We start from the raw sequence: 17,843 nt of genomic DNA, 5'->3' as shown, positions 1-17,843 counted from the left end.
TCAGTATGAATGGACTAATCCCCGTGCGTTAATCAAGTGAGCTAATCCCTGCATCAAAAGCTAATCCCCGGTTATCCGTAATCCTCTAGATTTTACTTTTACATTGATATGATATGTGAATGGACTAATCCCCGTGTGTTAGTTCAGTGAGCTAATCCCTGCTATGAATCACGCTATCTGAATCCTCTAAATTTTACGTTTGTATCGGTATAAAAAAACAGTTAAAAGTATATCATTGCGGGAGTTAGCAAGATTCCAGTTCCCCTCGACCAGGACTATTTCCCCCGGCTTCACCTTGGGAAATAGTCCTGGCCTTGGGGAACTGGAATCTTGCTAACTCCCTCAATGATATACTTTAACTGTATACTAGTGCAATTCACGCTTGCTGAAATGTAAAAAAAAAAGCGTGTTTAGAAACTTCTTTTATCTGGATATTATTAAAACTACGAATTACGGGACGCATTTGATTGACAAGTAGCGTGGCATTGTCACGAAGTAAACTTTATCCTTTATATATACTTAAGAAAAATGCAAATTCTGATGTGTATTCATAAAAATGTTAAAACTATAATCCTTGCAGAAAATGAAGAGTAAAAAGACGAGAAAGCAAAATCAACTCACCATTAACGTCAGTCCGTGCTCAGAAATTTTTGCAGAGTAACTAAATTAAACACACCATAAAACAGAAACATTAACAATAACATGGGGAGCTCGTGCCCTGTTTACAAACACAGCTGATGTTTGACGATATAAAGAAGAATCAATTTAGTAACCTGAATGTATGGGGTTTTTTTTGGTTTTTGTTTGTTTGTTTTTTTTTTAAGTAGAAATTTAAATTGTAAATCATGGAACTGTACCCAGGCCCCTTTAGCGTCTTTTTCTATGAAGATATCCATATTCGAAACAGATGTGTCAAACTCTGTAGTTTCTTTTATTTCAAGTTTACTGGGATATATATATATCAATGGAAGAAACTATTGTTAATTGATAATAATTCAATATATCTAAATGTAGAGTTAAAGGCACAGCGAGTGTTTTCTTCTTCTCATGTACAAGTTTTTGAATCAATTCTGCATCATATGAATGAAAAAAAAAAATACTTCTGTTAATAACTAGGCGCAATTAGTGCCCATGGGAATTCCGAAAGATTACTAGAAGCCAATCTCGAAAAACTACATGGATAATCTTTTAATATCACCCTAGCTAGGAGTACTTGTGTGTACAAGGCTACAAGCAGAATTTTAAAATTATAACAAAATAATTTTGCAAATGACCATTGAGAAGGTAGGCAAATATACGAGTATGATCGTGAATTAAAATGATACACCACTTAATTTAATAATTCATCGTGAGGGGGGTTAATGTCTTCATAAAACAGAACCGTGATAAGAAACAAGAAACTACTTTAAAAAGGGACATTTTAACACCTTTTCCAGTGTCAATTATTAAGTTGTTACCTTCGTCCATCAATGAAACAAAAAAAAAATAAAATAAATAAATAACATCATATATATACCCTTGATTCGGTTGAAAGTTAAATAATTCTGGTAAATTTACTTATCCTTCCCTTCTATTTCTTACACACTATTTGTTTCGAATGGACATTTCTTGTGGCCCTTTATTATTATTTTTAAATATTCCTATGATTAATAAATTCAGAAGCTTCTACACGAGAAGCAGATGCTGTTAACTCAAACTTCACCAAGATATATTTATAAATATAAGATATAATTTACTTTCATCCATATGTTGACCTGATATGTCACGGTGAACTATAAATATAAGACGTTTCAGAGTTTCGTGGATGTTTTACTGACTGTAGACAAAAATTACCAACCAATTGAACTGTATGAAACATTTTGAATTCAACTTTTCCATCATCAACCTCCCTTATTTATGTAGTAATATTCAAACATCACCTGCATACACTGTGTATACCTCCCAATTGATTCAATATACAAGAGCATGCTCCAAGTACAATCGATTTTAAGCTGATGCAAGCTACTGACAAATAAGTTTGATGTTACAAGGATAACAACAATCTCATTGTAATTCAGCTTCTTGAAAATTCTACAGTATTTATATTACAGTATTGTATCATAAAGCAATGATTGTCTTGCTCTACCCAATCAAAGTGTGAACCTGCACTTCATTACCTGTATGCAGAAAATATAAGGCAAAGTCTAAGGTTCTAAGTCTAGTTGAACTTATGTATCTGGAACACCGATATCTCATGAAATTTGAGATAATGAGGTCTGATTTTTTTAGTACCTGACTTCATGGATAATTAACCAGTATTTTCAGCACAGAAACATGGAGGGTCCTGATGAAAACTTTTGCATGATTATGTTTCCTTTCCCTTATTGACAAAAGCTTTATTATACCTTTGTCAAAACAAACTAAATGTTTCTTTCAAATAATAAAACAAATCTTGTTTTGCAACTCTCAAAAACCATTTTTTATTTATATATTTTAACAATTCCAAAACGTAATCAATTCAAAGAGACATTGTGGCATCTATCATACCGTCTATATGTGAAAGGCAAAAAGAAACAGGATCTAACTTAACACTCACATAAGAATTTTCTGAGAATATAATTGACCGATTAAATGTGGTATACAAATACCATCTGACTTAACACTCAAACAAGAGATTAAACATGAAAGTCACAAAGAAGAGTATAAATAAACATAGAAACAAGTAATGTACATGTGGAGTGGCCCATTACCGCATCTGACTTTACTTTGAACATATTTTATTGAGCAATTCATTAAGGATTGGGCAACAGGCATAATATTGCACGTCCTCTCCTTGTATAACAGGTCAAGATAGAGACAATAAATAATAATACTTGTACATGACAATAGACATGCCAATAAAAAAAAAATAAAGATTCACAATAAAGTACATGCATTGTTCATTAGAATTATAAAAAAAAAGAAAAGAAAAGATGATGACCCCTTAATTGTATAAAAATTATTTACATACTGTTCCAGGTTTAAAATATATATTATAAAAGAACTAAATATTTAACAGAGTATTTAATATTACAGAGTAATTAGTTAAGTCTCTTAGTAGATTTAATAAATTTGTGTACATATGAAAATATTTTACAGTTTGTTTGATAGGAATATTGACATTTTCCTCTTAACAGTGTTGAGTTCAAAAACAACATCAATATCATTTAATTTTTTTATCAGTAAATTCTTTCAGCAGTATATGATTGACATTTGATAAGGTTATGTTCAGTATCTTCAGTATAAAATCCACATTTTTGACATGATTGAACATCTGATAAAAAAAAATGACTTTTTAAATGTGCATCAAGATAGCTAGCATTGTTTCGCAACTGGCAATGTAAGATATTCTCTTTTCTATTACCAAAGTTAAAGTACCTACATGGTTTATTAGTTGCTCCCCAACTTTTAAGCTTTGCTTTATAGATAGATAATGATGGAGTTTTTGACATCTGCACTAAGACTGTTCCAAAGTTTTATAGTTGAGGGAATAAAACTATTATAGTAAGACATTGTTTTACAAACTGGTATACACAAATACAAGTTATCACATCCAGACCTTAGGTTGTAGGCATGTTGAATTGGAAAAAGGGTTGAATCAATTTGTACAAGTAATCAGGTGCAGAAGCATTAATTATTTTATACATCAACTGAAGTTTCTGTTTTTCTCTTCTAAGATATAATGGTTTCCATCCAAAACCACTTCCAATTTTACACTCACACAAGAGAATATAAATGTAAGCAAATATAGAAAAAGTAATGTACATATGGAGCGGCCCATTACTGCATCTGACTTTACACTCAACCAACTTGAAAGTTACACAGATTACAAAAACTAAAAAAGACAAAAAAAAGAAAATGTACATGTGGAGCAGCACAATTTACATTTCTGACTTCCCTCTTACACAGGGAATTATGACTGAAAGTTGAAAAAAAAAATCTATGTTTGGTGAGACACAAAATCTGACTTCTCTGAAACAGGATATTTTACATGAAAACAGATTGCATAATCTGATCCGGTCAAAATACTTTAATTTCAGACAGACTCAATGTACACATTTTTAACTGACAATTACAACACCTACTCAGACATTTTGCAAACATCACACAAAACAAAAGTTGATTCTCTGACTTGTTTTAAATTCAAACACACAGTGTGATACCAAGAAATGGCACATCCATCACATTGAACCTGTAAATTAAGCAAAATGTTTGCAGTATATCTTAAAAGTAAAATGTTCACAGAAATAAGCTTTAAAGTTATATGTACATCATTTGAATTAAAATAATCTGTTTTGGAAATCTCTCCAAAACAAATGGATTTCTACTTGGCATCATACTTTAGCAAACATGCAATTTGAATTCTGATGGTAGAAGTATATTATTTTCCCAATCAAAGAAATATTTGATAACTTGTTTTAAGTAATATAAATAAAAAGGTTTACTTACCCACTTGATTCTTTTAACTTTGCTGTTTGGGGGTTCATGCCGGAAGCAACGTCTGCAGAAATTTTTAGTGTCCTCATCTACAAAATATAAACCTTTTGCATGACGCAATTTTCTTTCTAAGAATAATTTGTTACTTTTAAAATAAATCAGAATTTTTTTAATCAATAAGTGTTAATTAACAATTTAGAAAAAAAAGGTTTATCATTCTAAATTTGAATACAAATATTCTAAGTTTGAACTAAACATTGCATCATTGTCAGTGAAGTGAATGACAAGTAAATGAACACTTTTTACTGTCATAAATATAAATCCTCAATCCTTTCAATTATTTAAACTAGAGATACATGTATATGGCCATGGATATGGATATAAATTGCAAATTCTCCTTGAATGTGGGAAAAAAGCTCCAATGAACCTAGTATCTTCCTAACAAATTGTGCAAATCTTAATCAACCTGTGTACATTTAAAATCTGGCATATGCTGTGTTAACCAGCAACATATATGCTTAACTCATATTTTCTAATAAATTCATAAAACATTTTATGTTGATGATTCTGTGATATTATTATTTTTAAACCTTTCAGTTTACTTTTCTGAATAAAACAATGCAATGCACCTTGATTATTTATGATGGTCTTCATAATGTTGCACCTGATTTCCTGCACAGTGTCCTTCTGAGTTGTGAGATGTAAAGATGTATTTAGAACAATTCCCTCTGCAAACTGAGTAATAAAACAAATTTATCTGATGCATAAAATTTAAAATGAATGTAAGGCTCAGGGGCCTTAAGGCCTCCTGAGTATCAAAATTTTATGGGACTTTGGTTTAAGTTTGTTTGATTTATAACATATGAAATATGATGAACTATGAACCCAAGGGGCTAAATTGTTAAGGACATACACAACGTAGTGTGAACTTTATTGTCTTTTTCCCTGGAGTTGAAGAGATCCAATACTTAAAGGAACTGCGTGCTACATTTTAATGTCTATATATGCTATTGAACACTTCTTCTAAAACAAGTTTGGATAAACAAAACATCTAGAATATATGTTTAGTAATTTTTGTATATTTTTCTTTGAGTTATACAAGAATTTTCATCAATTGATATCTTTTCAAACCCCCTGGTAAAGCATGCTGATTTTTTGTCTACAAACATCTGATGGCACTATAATCTTAAATTAAGAATATCTTGAAAAATTATCAGTAGGTAAGGTACGTTGCGTATGTCCTTAATTGCTCATAGCTTATTGTAAACAACAAACAATTTGCTTACTAGATTTCAATGCCTTAAAAAAAATAAATTGAAAATTGCATTTGTTTTGTTTTTACCAAGTCCCTCATGCTTGGGGGGTGGGGGTGGGGTGGGGGGTGCAGAGACTAAGAATTTACAATCTATGATTCCTTTTCACATAGATGCTGCAATGTGTGTACCAAATTTATTTCTTTGTCCCAGAAGACAACATTTAAAATGTTCAATTTCTTTGAAAGCTGGTTTAGTTTTCTTAGAGATACAGTATAAATGCACTTGCTAGCATGGCTATACATGTAATTGCTTAATTGGAAGTAAAAAAAAAACTTGAATATGTTCATTTTTACATGTACAATGAAAATTGCTATAATTAATCCACCTATTCCAACATTTTAGCCTGACATTTGGCTTGTTAACTAACAATGTTTTTACCTTCATGCAGTAAACTCCACAAGAAACACTGTCCTGTTGCTTTGAGTGGTGGATAGTATCGATTTTCCATCCTTCGGCATCATGTCCTCTTTGTGTCAAGTAATTGCTAAAACAAAGAAGAAATGAATTTTTATAACAATTTCATACTAGCCATCTTCATTTTTAAATCTTGATTTCTAGTTCAGTGCCTATGGAATTTTTTTTCATGATGATTCTGTCCTAATTTTTAGTTTTTTTTTTCATCATTCATCTCCATTGAAAAAGAGCATAGTTCTACATTTTTTGTTATTCACATCTACAATTTCATTAATGTCTTATGCTTATACACTGTACTTACATCCATAATTTAAAAATCAACTGGCATGTTGTTTTGGTCTCTCCCATTGGATCAATTATTAACAGAGATTTGTTCCGTTGATCAATAACCTTAGAAAGTAACAAACAAATATATACATGTATATAAATGTACATATACAAACACAGTCAAATCAATTCAAATACTTGTGTTCCAGAGCAATTTGTCTGGATTGGTGAAGCATACCCTTCAACAACTGACATATAAATGCTGTTCACAACTTTTGTCTGGAATGTGATGTATCCATACTTTTGGCATTTGAATCAGTGAAGATTCATTAATATAACAGAAAAAAGTTAAATTCCTTCACTACTTTCTTAATATGAAAGAATCATTTTACCAACAAAATCCAGTGAATTTCTCTCCTATTTACAATAGCCAGCAACACTTTTCCTTTGTTCTCATTAAGGACCTGAATGAAAAAAAAAAAAAAGTGTACTTGCCATTAATTTTGAACTATTATACAATCTAACAATTACAGATCTAAATATAATAATGTGGAACTGAAATTCATTTATGCTTTCATGAATACAATAGTTTTTGCATTTTCTTAATATTTTTAAGCATAATATATGACCTATAAGACAAATGAAAAGTAAAGGAGTAACATACATCTGAAACTTCGTTTTGATGTCGAGGATGAAAAATCATGGATATAACACTGCATGGCACATAAAAGAAGTTGTTGCTTAGCTTTAAAGAAATAATAAATAAATGAATTTTTCTAAAAAGTAGATAAATAAATAAATAAATAAATAAATAAATAAATAAACAGATGAATACTCTACGCTATATATGCGAAGAAGAGAGGAGTAAATTTTAAAGTATGTGCGTGCATACCATAGACTCTTTTAGTATTAGTTTGGATTCTTATATAAATTAAGGTTGTAACTGCCATTTTTAGAAACAAATCTATCTGTGTCATATACACATACATTTTCTTAATACATTTTTAATAAGTTCATACATTATGGCTTATAAATAAGAAATTTTAAATCAATAGGTCATTGTTTACTTACACCACAAATAATCCCAAGATAAGCATCAATTATCTACAAAAAACAAATACAAAAGTAATTAAAATGGAACAAAACAAAAATTCAAAGATTTTTGATATTATTTCATATTTAATTGATTTAGAGATCAATGGATAAGAAAAAGAAGTGTAAATTGAAACTACGATTAAAATATTTAAATTTCTGCTGTACAATTTGTCATCTTTTTATTATATGGTGATACATGTATAAAAAAATATTTAAAAAAATCATGTTCCACTTATGAAATTAATTCCATTTCCAACTTCAAAACATTGAATGTCCTCTACAAATTACTTATTGCATGTATTTATAGTTGATATTTTCACACGTGCGAAGCTGTCCTGTCCCATGAGTGAAAAAAAAAATCAATATTCAACTACAAAACACTATATTTTTTTGTTTATTACATTTTTAAAAAATTTCTTTTTGCCTCTGTCTTTTTATAGACTATGACATCATATCTGAGCAGTTTTTATACATCACAGCTAAGCAGTGGTAAGATTAAAAATTGTAAACATGGGTTTAAAAACAATTTGGAGAATCCTTGAAAGTTGTTTCTGTCAGCATGGTTTATTTAGTCTTGCTATCTTACAGTTGTATAAAAGTATAGGGACTGTCATGAAGGGAAGGAAAATCGTGAGTTTTGTCACACTTGATATCTATTCATGGTGGGAAAGAATACCACTTTTATATTTGTTTACAGTGATAAAACCCTTATTCAAACACACCACAGATGTTATGAGAAGGTAATATACGTGTTTGCTTACTTCATCTGTGATCAAACTTTTTGCACTAATGAGTGACCTGTTGTTAATGCTCACACCACAGGTTTTAGACAGCAGAAATGGCTCAACACTATCATTTCTCTGTTTAGACCAAATCTTGTAGATATCTGAAAGTGTTTATAAAAAAGTTGCAAAGTCATTGTTCAAATGGCACATAGAACTGTAAATACATAGAATTTTTTTTCCAAGAGTAGAATGGTTTTCAAGAAAGAGAGAGAGAGAAAATACCGTTACCGGTATATTATTATATACACAACCTATTTGCATTGTATTTTTTCTTTATAAAAATTGTCAGGTATTTTTAATCATACAATGTATAATTACAAAACTATTCATTAAGCTTATTATCTTACATTTAGTTAGAACAACATCATCCCAGCCAACTTTCAACAGACTTTGCACATTGGTATTTTCTGTGCTGCCCATGTCATTTATGTTCCCATCTGGCATAGCTGTTTCATCCATGTCTGTCCTCTCTGGCAGACCCATCTCTTCCACTTCCATCTCCATCTGACATGCTTCATTTTCTTTGCTCTCTGTCCCACCTGAAAAGAAACCCTCTCCAACACTCAATGTTGGAGAGGTAGGCAGAGAAGAATTCATACCAGGTTTTTCATTTGAAACACTTGGCATGACTTCCTCACTGCCACTTACCTCCTCTGATATTAGCTGGTTGCCTGGTTCGTGTGTCCTCTCCATTTCAGTCTCAATACTCCCTGTCCCACCTGAAAAGAAACCTCCAACACTCAGTGTTGGAGAAATAGGCAGAGAGGAATTCATACCAGGTGTTTCAACTGAAACACTTGGCATGACTTCCTCATTGCCACTTACCTCCTCCAATACCTCTCCACTTCCTTCTTCAAAATCCTTTCTCCTGCTACCATTAGAATTCTGGAATCATCCAACAGATCGACAGTCAAAATATTATAATGTATTATACAAATACATTTGGATATCTTGTTTTTTTTTTAAAATTTATTTTTTCCTTTTTTAGTTGGTTGGTTGATTATGTTTAATATATCACAATTTGTGGCACATTTATTTGACATACATAAAATTAATAAATGTGTGTGTGCATGAAATAACCATGCATGAACAACATTTTCAATCCAAAGAACATATTGCATGCAATTATATGTGAAGCATAATGCATGCCATTTCAGTAACATTTTGTTTCATTCTGTCTTCAAGCATTTCAACATTGTATTTCAAAACTTCATATGCATAACACATAATTTAAGTACAGTATATTTCATGCAAATTAAAAAACCTTGAAATTTTAGAACTTTTCCATTGTAACTTATACCCCTATGGATGTGGGGTCACCAATATGATGAAACATTTGTTGAGGCGAGCTCTGTAACCTTATATAATCAAGATCAATAAAGCATAGAATGTAATTCTGACATATCAAATATGGGCATTGCATAGAATTTTCAAAAGTATGTTTGCCAGACATACATAGGTATTGGTACTTGTATGTAATATATATAATAAGATAGAAAATAACCTAATATTGCATGAATATGGAGTATGGACAGAAGGACAAAGTAATCCCCCTCCCAAAAAAATATATATATACAGAGGGAATAATTAAGGATAAAAAATATTTTGAAAAATTTCTTTAAAAATCAGGAATCAGAAGTTATGACCAGTATATAAATACTGCATTTACTTGAGGGTAACAATGAAAATTTTTAAACCCAAGAAGACCATTGTTGCCTCAGATGACCATGGTTTTTGAGGGGGCAAAATTTTTTAATATTATTGTTTGATACAAATAAAAATGAAGTGGAGATGCACAGATTCCATGGAGTCATAATATTTTTTTAATATGCCCCATCATCAAGCAATATTGACTTCTGCTAAGTGCTATCCCCCTGAAGGGCGTGGTTTCATCATTCAGAAGGTAAAAGTGTTTTTATAAGCAATGTTTCTTGATTTATCAAAATCAAGTAATTTACAAGAAAGTATAGTGCTATAAAATATGGTACATGAAATTTTTTAAAACAGGACATGCATATTAGTACTGACAAGGCTAAAGCTCATGTAATAATAAAGTGAAAGTATCTTAAGTCGCAAAATTCATATTGTCAAATACAATCATATTTTTTTCCCGATGTTAAAAAGTCAGCCAATATATCGAGTGCCATTAATTTGTTGGTTAGAGTGCTTTGCTGGTATGCCAGAGGCCCTGGGCATGAGTCCTGGTTGAGACTTGCTTTTTTTTTTGCCAATTGTAACACTTGTATTGTATAACATGTACTTTCATGTCTAAAATGTGGCATTTACATAGAAATTTCAGTGCAAATGTAGCAGTATCCTTGTATATGTAAACTTGTACATGTATATGCATTGCAGTTACCAATAAATGATATAGAATTTCAAATAAATTGCTTTCAATTACACATATCTGATGAACTAAACTACTTGTAATGAATTACTAATTTTCAAAAGATTGCAAGATAATCATTTCATTAACAGAAACATATCTTTACATCTTTAAAATTGAGATTAATTAAGACTCAATTATCTGTTTTGAATATGCAATTTTTCCGTTACTGATAACACCCCCACCCACTCACCCACTATAAAGATTTCTAAAATACTGATTACCGTGCAATCAAAATTACTACAAACTAGAAATTCTATACTTTCAAAAAATGTAAACTCTTAAACTCATCATTCCAATACCTTCCACTCTACATATGAATCAAGAATCTGATCCATGCTAATATTACTCAATGGTTTGTCTAAAATCAAGGAAAAGGTGATGCAAGTAAAATATGTGAGATTTCAACAAGAATTCATGTTTCTAACAAATTTGCCTCGAGATGAGCAAACAAATGTATACAACAAGGAGAACATAAAAATATATAGGACTGGTACACAACTAGTGATGATTTAAAAAAGGTGATGAAATGCACACCAGTAAAAATAAACTGCTAGATGTAATAAATCTTAATCTTACCGACAGTCCGTCTTTCATTTGGAGAAATGTACTCGATGTCATCAGGCCACCACTCTGGTTTAAGGGAAGGATAACCCCAAATGTCCCTCTTCCTACCATACTTCAATTCCACTATATAGAAGTTTTAAAGTTAATAAAACAAAAAATTAAAACTGATATAAAAATAGATTATAAAATAAATATAAAATTCATACAACATTCATATAAAATATTGTCCATTACCTCTAGTTATACAAAAGTATTTCTTACAAAATGTTTATAGTTATTTATATCTTACACATATATATATATATACACAACTCTACAAAGGAATCTTTTTTTACTTACTGTACTGCCTAACCAAGTTAGAGATTATACACCTCTTTACTTGCATGGTCCAAGGTTGAATGATGATGTTCTCCATTTCTGAATTTAAGAACATAAAATCACTAACAATTTTGTCATACTGAAGTGGCATTTGATAAAAACTCTATTCAAAAAAAAAAATCTCTCTCAGTTTGTGGTTGGATATAATTTTCATCCATAAAAAATGCAAAAATAGTTGGATAAAAAGCTTATCCATTTTTTTTTCATTCCTGTCACAGAATTTTTCTGTTTTTATTTTAAACATTAAAAAACTGTTCTTCTATTCTTATTCAATGAATACCATTCCTCATGGGAGAATATCATTTTGTGCATGTAATATTTACCATCTTTAATTGACTTCACAGGAGGGGGAGGACCACTGCAAGCAGTGCTGATGGCAATCCTTACTTCTTCTGACTCAACCACAGCTTTCAGCTTTCTTGACCCTATAAAGTCAGCATGTTTAAGCAAATGTACATGTATTTCCAGTAAAATGTAATACCTGTACATCAAAAAAATGTATAAAAATAAATAAAATAAACTCAAGCAGTTTATTTCGTCAATCAGCAAAAAATGCTTATTTATGGGTATTTACCGGATACATTTTTTATCTACGGTAATATAAATTAAAAGACCTAATATTTAGACAGTATCAAAGAATAAAAGCATTACAGACTCTTATGTCATATTTTATCATGAAAAAATCTTGAAATATGCCATGACAATTCTTGAAAACACACATATATTAATTTGAAAAAAAAAAACAACCTACCTTCAAACTTTAAAGTAGGGATGGGATTCCGCTTTGTTGGCTGCAGTATGTATAATACTAATACAGTGGCATCAGTTTTTTGAATCCAATCTTTAACCTAAAACAGTAGTTAGTAGTTATGATACTCTTTTTTTAATCTTTATGATACTTATGGTGATTTTGATATAAAAAATTTCTAGATGTAAGTTTATCAAAAAACACTATGCCCCCAGTGATGAAAAAATTCACATTCTACAATTTTATGATTATATAATTTATATTTCCTTTGTAAATTATGTTAGATAATGAAATAATGTACAAGATAAAGGCCAATTAAAATTTTTAAACTTGTTAGGAATGGTATATGACAACTATGCTGGCATTACCTTGCCCTGAACTGAAGCCCAGTACTGCTCATTTACTTTGGTTAAACCTAATTAAAATAAAAATAGATATATTTATATAATTCAATAACCTGTGTAAGGGTGCACAAATAATTGTTGTTGATTATATCATGTATATAGAAATCATTACATTATCTAAGCATAAACAAATAAATTGAAAAAGCTTTAAACTTGAACATTTTTGTTCCAGCGGGGAATAATAAAGGTCTCCTCTTTATCAAAATACATACAAAGCATAATGGTAAAGCAAAGCATAATGTTACAAAGGCTGTATATGCATTGTGCTAGTGTTAAACTGAGTTTGTATATGGATGTTGCTAGTGTTATAAAGACTGTATATGTATGGTGCTAGTGTCATAGAGGTGAGATATGTGTGGTGCTAGTGTTATAGAGGCTGTATATGTATGGTGCTAGTGTTATACAGGCTGTATATGTATGGTGCTAGTGTTATACAGGCTGTATATGTATGGTGCTAGTGTTATAAAGGCTGTATATGTGTGGTGCTAGTGTAATAAAGCCTGTATATGTGTGGTGCTAGTGTTATAAAGGCTGTATATGTGTGGTGCTAGTGTTATAAAGGCTGTATATGTGTGGTGCTAGTGTTATAGAGGCTGAATATATGTATGGTGCTAGTGTTATAGAGGCTGTATATTTATGGTGCTAGTGTTATAAAGGCTGTATGTGTGTGGTGCTAGTGTTATAAAGGCTGTATATGAGTGGTGCTAGTGTTATACAGGCTGTATATGTGTGGTGCTAGTGTTATAGAGGTTAGATATGTGTGGTGCTAGTGTAATAAAGGCTGTATATGTGTGGTGCTAGTGTAATAAAGCCTGTATATGTGTGGTGCTAGTGTAATAAAGCCTGTATATGTGTGGTGCTAGTGTTATAAAGGCTGTATATGTGTGGTGCTAGTGTAATAAAGCCTGTATATGTGTGGTGTTAGTGTAATAAAGGCTGTATATGTATGGTGCTAGTGTTATACAGGCTGTATATGTGTGGTGCTAGTGTTATACAGGCTGTATATGTATGGTGCTAGTGTTACAGAGGTTAGATAAGTGTGGTGCTAGTGTAATAAAGCCTGTATATGTGTGGTGCTAGTGTTATAAAGGCTGTATATGTGTGGTGCTAGTGTTATAAAGGCTGTATATGTGTGGTGCTAGTGTTATAATGGCTGTATATGAGTGGTGCTAGTGTTATACAGGCTGTATATGTGTGGTGCTAGTGTTATAGAGGTTAGATATGTGTGGTGCTAGTGTTACAGAGATTAGATATGTGTGGTGCTAGTGTTATAAAGGCTGTATATGTGTGGTGCTAGTGTTATGGAGGCTGTATATGTATCGTGCTAGTGTTATAAAGGTTATGTATGTGTGGTACTAGTGTTATAGTGTATATGTGTGGTGCTAGTGTTATAGAGCTTAGATATGCATGGTGCTAGTGTTATAGAGGTTAGATAGAGTTGTGCTAGTGTAATATAGGAGAAATATGTGTGGTGCAAGTGTTATAGAGGTTAGATATGTGTGGAGCTAGTGTTATAGAAGTTAGATATGTGTGGTGCTAGTGTTATAAAGGGGAGATATAGGTGGTGCTAGTGTTATAAAAGCTGTGTATGTGTGTTGCTAGTGTTATGGATGTTAGATATGTGTGGTGCTGGTGTTATAAAGGCTGTATATGTGTGGTGCTAGTGTTATAGAGGTTAGATAGTGTGGTACAAGTGTTATAGAGGTTAGATATGTGTGGTGCTAGTGTTATGAAGGTGAGATATGTGTGGTGCTAGTGTAATAGAGGTGAGATATGTGTGGTGCTAGTGTAATAGTCTGCGTATTTGTGGTGCTAGTGTTATAAAGGTTGTATATGTATGGTGCTAGTGTTATGAAGGTTGTATATGTATGGTGCTAGTGGTTTGGAGGTTAGATATGTGTGGTGTTAGTGTTATAGAGGGGAGATATAGGTGGTGCTAGTGTTATAGAGGTTAGATATGTGTGGTGCCGATGTTATAAAGGCTGTATATGTGTGGTGCTAGTGTAATAAAGCCTGTATATGTGTGGTACTAGTGTTATAAAGGTTGTATATGTGTGGTGCTAGTGTAATAAAGCCTGTATATGTGTGGTGTTAGTGTAATAAAGGCTGTATATGTATGGTGCTAGTGTTATACAGGCTGTATATGTGTGGTGCTAGTGTTATACAGGCTGTATATGTATGGTGCTAGTGTTACAGAGGTTAGATAAGTGTGGTGCTAGTGTAATAAAGCCTGTATATGTGTGGTGCTAGTGTTATAAAGGCTGTATATGTGTGGTGCTAGTGTTATAAAGGCTGTATATGTGTGGTGCTAGTGTTATAATGGCTGTATATGAGTGGTGCTAGTGTTATACAGGCTGTATATGTGTGGTGCTAGTGTTATAGAGGTTAGATATGTGTGGTGCTAGTGTAATAAAGGCTGTATATGTGTGGTGCTAGTGTAATAAAGCCTGTATATGTGTGGTGCTAGTGTAATAAAGCCTGTATATGTGTGGTGCTAGTGTTATAAAGGCTGTATATGTGTGGTGCTAGTGTAATAAAGCCTGTATATGTGTGGTGCTAGTGTAATAAAGGCTGTATATGTATGGTGCTAGTGTTATACAGGCTGTATATGTGTGGTGCTAGTGTTATACAGGCTGTATATGTATGGTGCTAGTGTTACAGAGGTTAGATAAGTGTGGTGCTAGTGTAATTAAGCCTGTATATGTGTGGTGCTAGTGTTATAAAGGCTGTATATGTGTGGTGCTAGTGTTATAAAGGCTGTATATGTGTGGTGCTAGTGTTATAATGGCTGTATATGAGTGGTGCTAGTGTTATACAGGCTGTATATGTGTGGTGCTAGTGTTATAGAGGTTAGATATGTGTGGTGCTAGTGTTACAGAGATTAGATATGTGTGGTGCTAGTGTTATAAAGGCTGTATATGTGTGGTGCTAGTGTTATGGAGGCTGTATATGTATCGTGCTAGTGTTATAAAGGTTATGTATGTGTGGTACTAGTGTTATAGTGTATATGTGTGGTGCTAGTGTTATAGAGCTTAGATATGCATGGTGCTAGTGTTATAGAGGTTAGATAGAGTTGTGCTAGTGTAATATAGGAGAAATATGTGTGGTGCAAGTGTTATAGAGGTTAGATATGTGTGGAGCTAGTGTTATAGAAGTTAGATATGTGTGGTGCTAGTGTTATAAAGGGGAGATATAGGTGGTGCTAGTGTTATAAAAGCTGTGTATGTGTGTTGCTAGTGTTATGGATGTTAGATATGTGTGGTGCTGGTGTTATAAAGGCTGTATATGTGTGGTGCTAGTGTTATAGAGGTTAGATAGTGTGGTACAAGTGTTATAGAGGTTAGATATGTGTGGTGCTAGTGTTATGAAGGTGAGATATGTGTGGTGCTAGTGTAATAGAGGTGAGATATGTGTGGTGCTAGTGTAATAGTCTGCGTATTTGTGGTGCTAGTGTTATAAAGGTTGTATATGTATGGTGCTAGTGTTATGAAGGTTGTATATGTATGGTGCTAGTGGTTTGGAGGTTAGATATGTGTGGTGTTAGTGTTATAGAGGGGAGATATAGGTGGTGCTAGTGTTATAGAGGTTAGATATGTGTGGTGCCGATGTTATAAAGGCTGTATATGTGTGGTACTCATGTTATAAAGGCTGTATATGTGTGGTACTAGTGTTATAAAGGTTGTACATGTGTGATGCTATTGTTATAAAGGATGTATATGTGTGGTGCTAGTCTTATAAATGTTGTACATGTGTGGTGCTAGTGTTCTAAAGGTTGTGCATGTGTGGTGCTAGTGATATAACGGCTGTATATGTGTGGTGCTAGTGCTATAAAGGCTGTATATGGGTTTTGCTAGTGTAATAAAGGCTGTATATTGTGGTGCTAGTTTATAAAGGTTGTATTTGTGGTGCTAGTATTATAAATGTTGTACATGTGTGGTGCTAGTGTTATAAAGGTTTTATATGTGTTTTGCTAGTGTTATGAAGGCTGTATATGCATGGTGCTAGTGTAATAAAGTCTGTATATGTGTGGTGCTAGTGTAATAGTCTGTATATTTGTGGTGCTAGTGTTATAAAGGCTGTATATGCATGGTGTTAGTGTAATAAAGGCTGTAAATATGTGGTACTAGTGTTATAAATGCTGTATATGTGTGGCGCTAGTGTAATAAGTATATATATGAGTGTTTGGATCATTTGTGTAGTAGAATCTATGATACCATGGCATAAATAATATTACTTCCATATATGTCCTTATGCTTTTAAGCCTAGATGTGGGAACTCTCTGTCATTGATATGTGTGCTTTTGCATTGACAAATATAGAATTGGTTTATAAGGTTACCTTTATTTGGACAATATAAGCAGTGACTGCAAGAAAAAGGCTTGTATAGTGCTACTGCTAGGCCTAATGAAAATTTTAGGTTTGTATGCCACTATGGTCCTAGTATATAGGTTGAATAGATAAAAAATATAAACTTACTTGCATTGGCCATTCTTTTCCTAATACCACGACAAACTGATTGTAATCTACAATACAGACATTTCTTGAGTAGTGTACATTACACATCCCCCTATTATGTATACAGACATATCAGGCCCATACAATTCAGTGTGATACATGCAAAATGCTTATGCAAAGTCTAAATATTTCGTCAAAACCCCAGTTATTCCTAGTTTACGACTGATTTTATATTTTTGGTAAATTATGGGGTGTGCCAGTGGCCGGTCCCGGCTACCCAAAATTGTAGGTCTTATATAGAAACGGTAACAAAAAGGCTAACGCCAATTTTTTTCCCTTCAAATTCCAAAGAAAAGTACAGAAGTTTTGTATTTGATTATATTCTCAAACATTTTCGTTACTTTATCTCGACAATAGCCGCTTTATCATTGATATAACAAATTAACAAAAAATACCTGTTCGTTTGAATGTATTTCAAAACAGAAAGAAGGAAGTGCGCATGTCGCACGACCCACTTAGGCCTTTAATTTGCGCATGCGCTATGGAGATGGTGCTTAGGCTGGTGCTAAAATGC

The 17,843-nt window shown here is 32.4% G+C and overlaps 1 protein-coding gene across 1 annotated transcript; it reads right to left on the bottom strand.

Moving 5' to 3' along the window:
- Positions 1-3,014: 3,014 nt before the first annotated feature.
- On the bottom strand, positions 3,015-17,779 carry LOC133184506 (uncharacterized). Its single transcript, XM_061319599.1, has 18 exons — positions 17,725-17,779; positions 17,291-17,337; positions 12,780-12,826; positions 12,415-12,511; positions 11,987-12,088; positions 11,625-11,702; positions 11,298-11,408; positions 11,021-11,079; positions 8,680-9,217; positions 8,309-8,433; positions 7,524-7,556; positions 7,117-7,197; positions 6,845-6,916; positions 6,487-6,575; positions 6,150-6,255; positions 5,085-5,190; positions 4,468-4,544; positions 3,015-4,210 (listed from the first exon to the last, which is right to left on the bottom strand). The coding sequence occupies exons 2-18, from the start codon at positions 17,301-17,303 to the stop codon at positions 4,100-4,102; spliced, it is 1,845 nt and encodes a 614-aa protein (XP_061175583.1). The 5' UTR covers positions 17,304-17,337; positions 17,725-17,779; the 3' UTR covers positions 3,015-4,099.
- Positions 17,780-17,843: the final 64 nt, after the last annotated feature.

Source organism: Saccostrea echinata, unplaced genomic scaffold (assembly GCF_033153115.1).
Source record: "Saccostrea echinata isolate AGI-Se365-2 ecotype Australia unplaced genomic scaffold, CSIRO_AGI_Sech_v1 ptg000001l, whole genome shotgun sequence".
Taxonomy (NCBI): Eukaryota; Metazoa; Mollusca; class Bivalvia; order Ostreida; family Ostreidae; genus Saccostrea; species Saccostrea echinata.
Note: the sequence above shows the minus strand (reverse complement) of the source record. Positions and strands in the feature narration are given on the sequence as shown.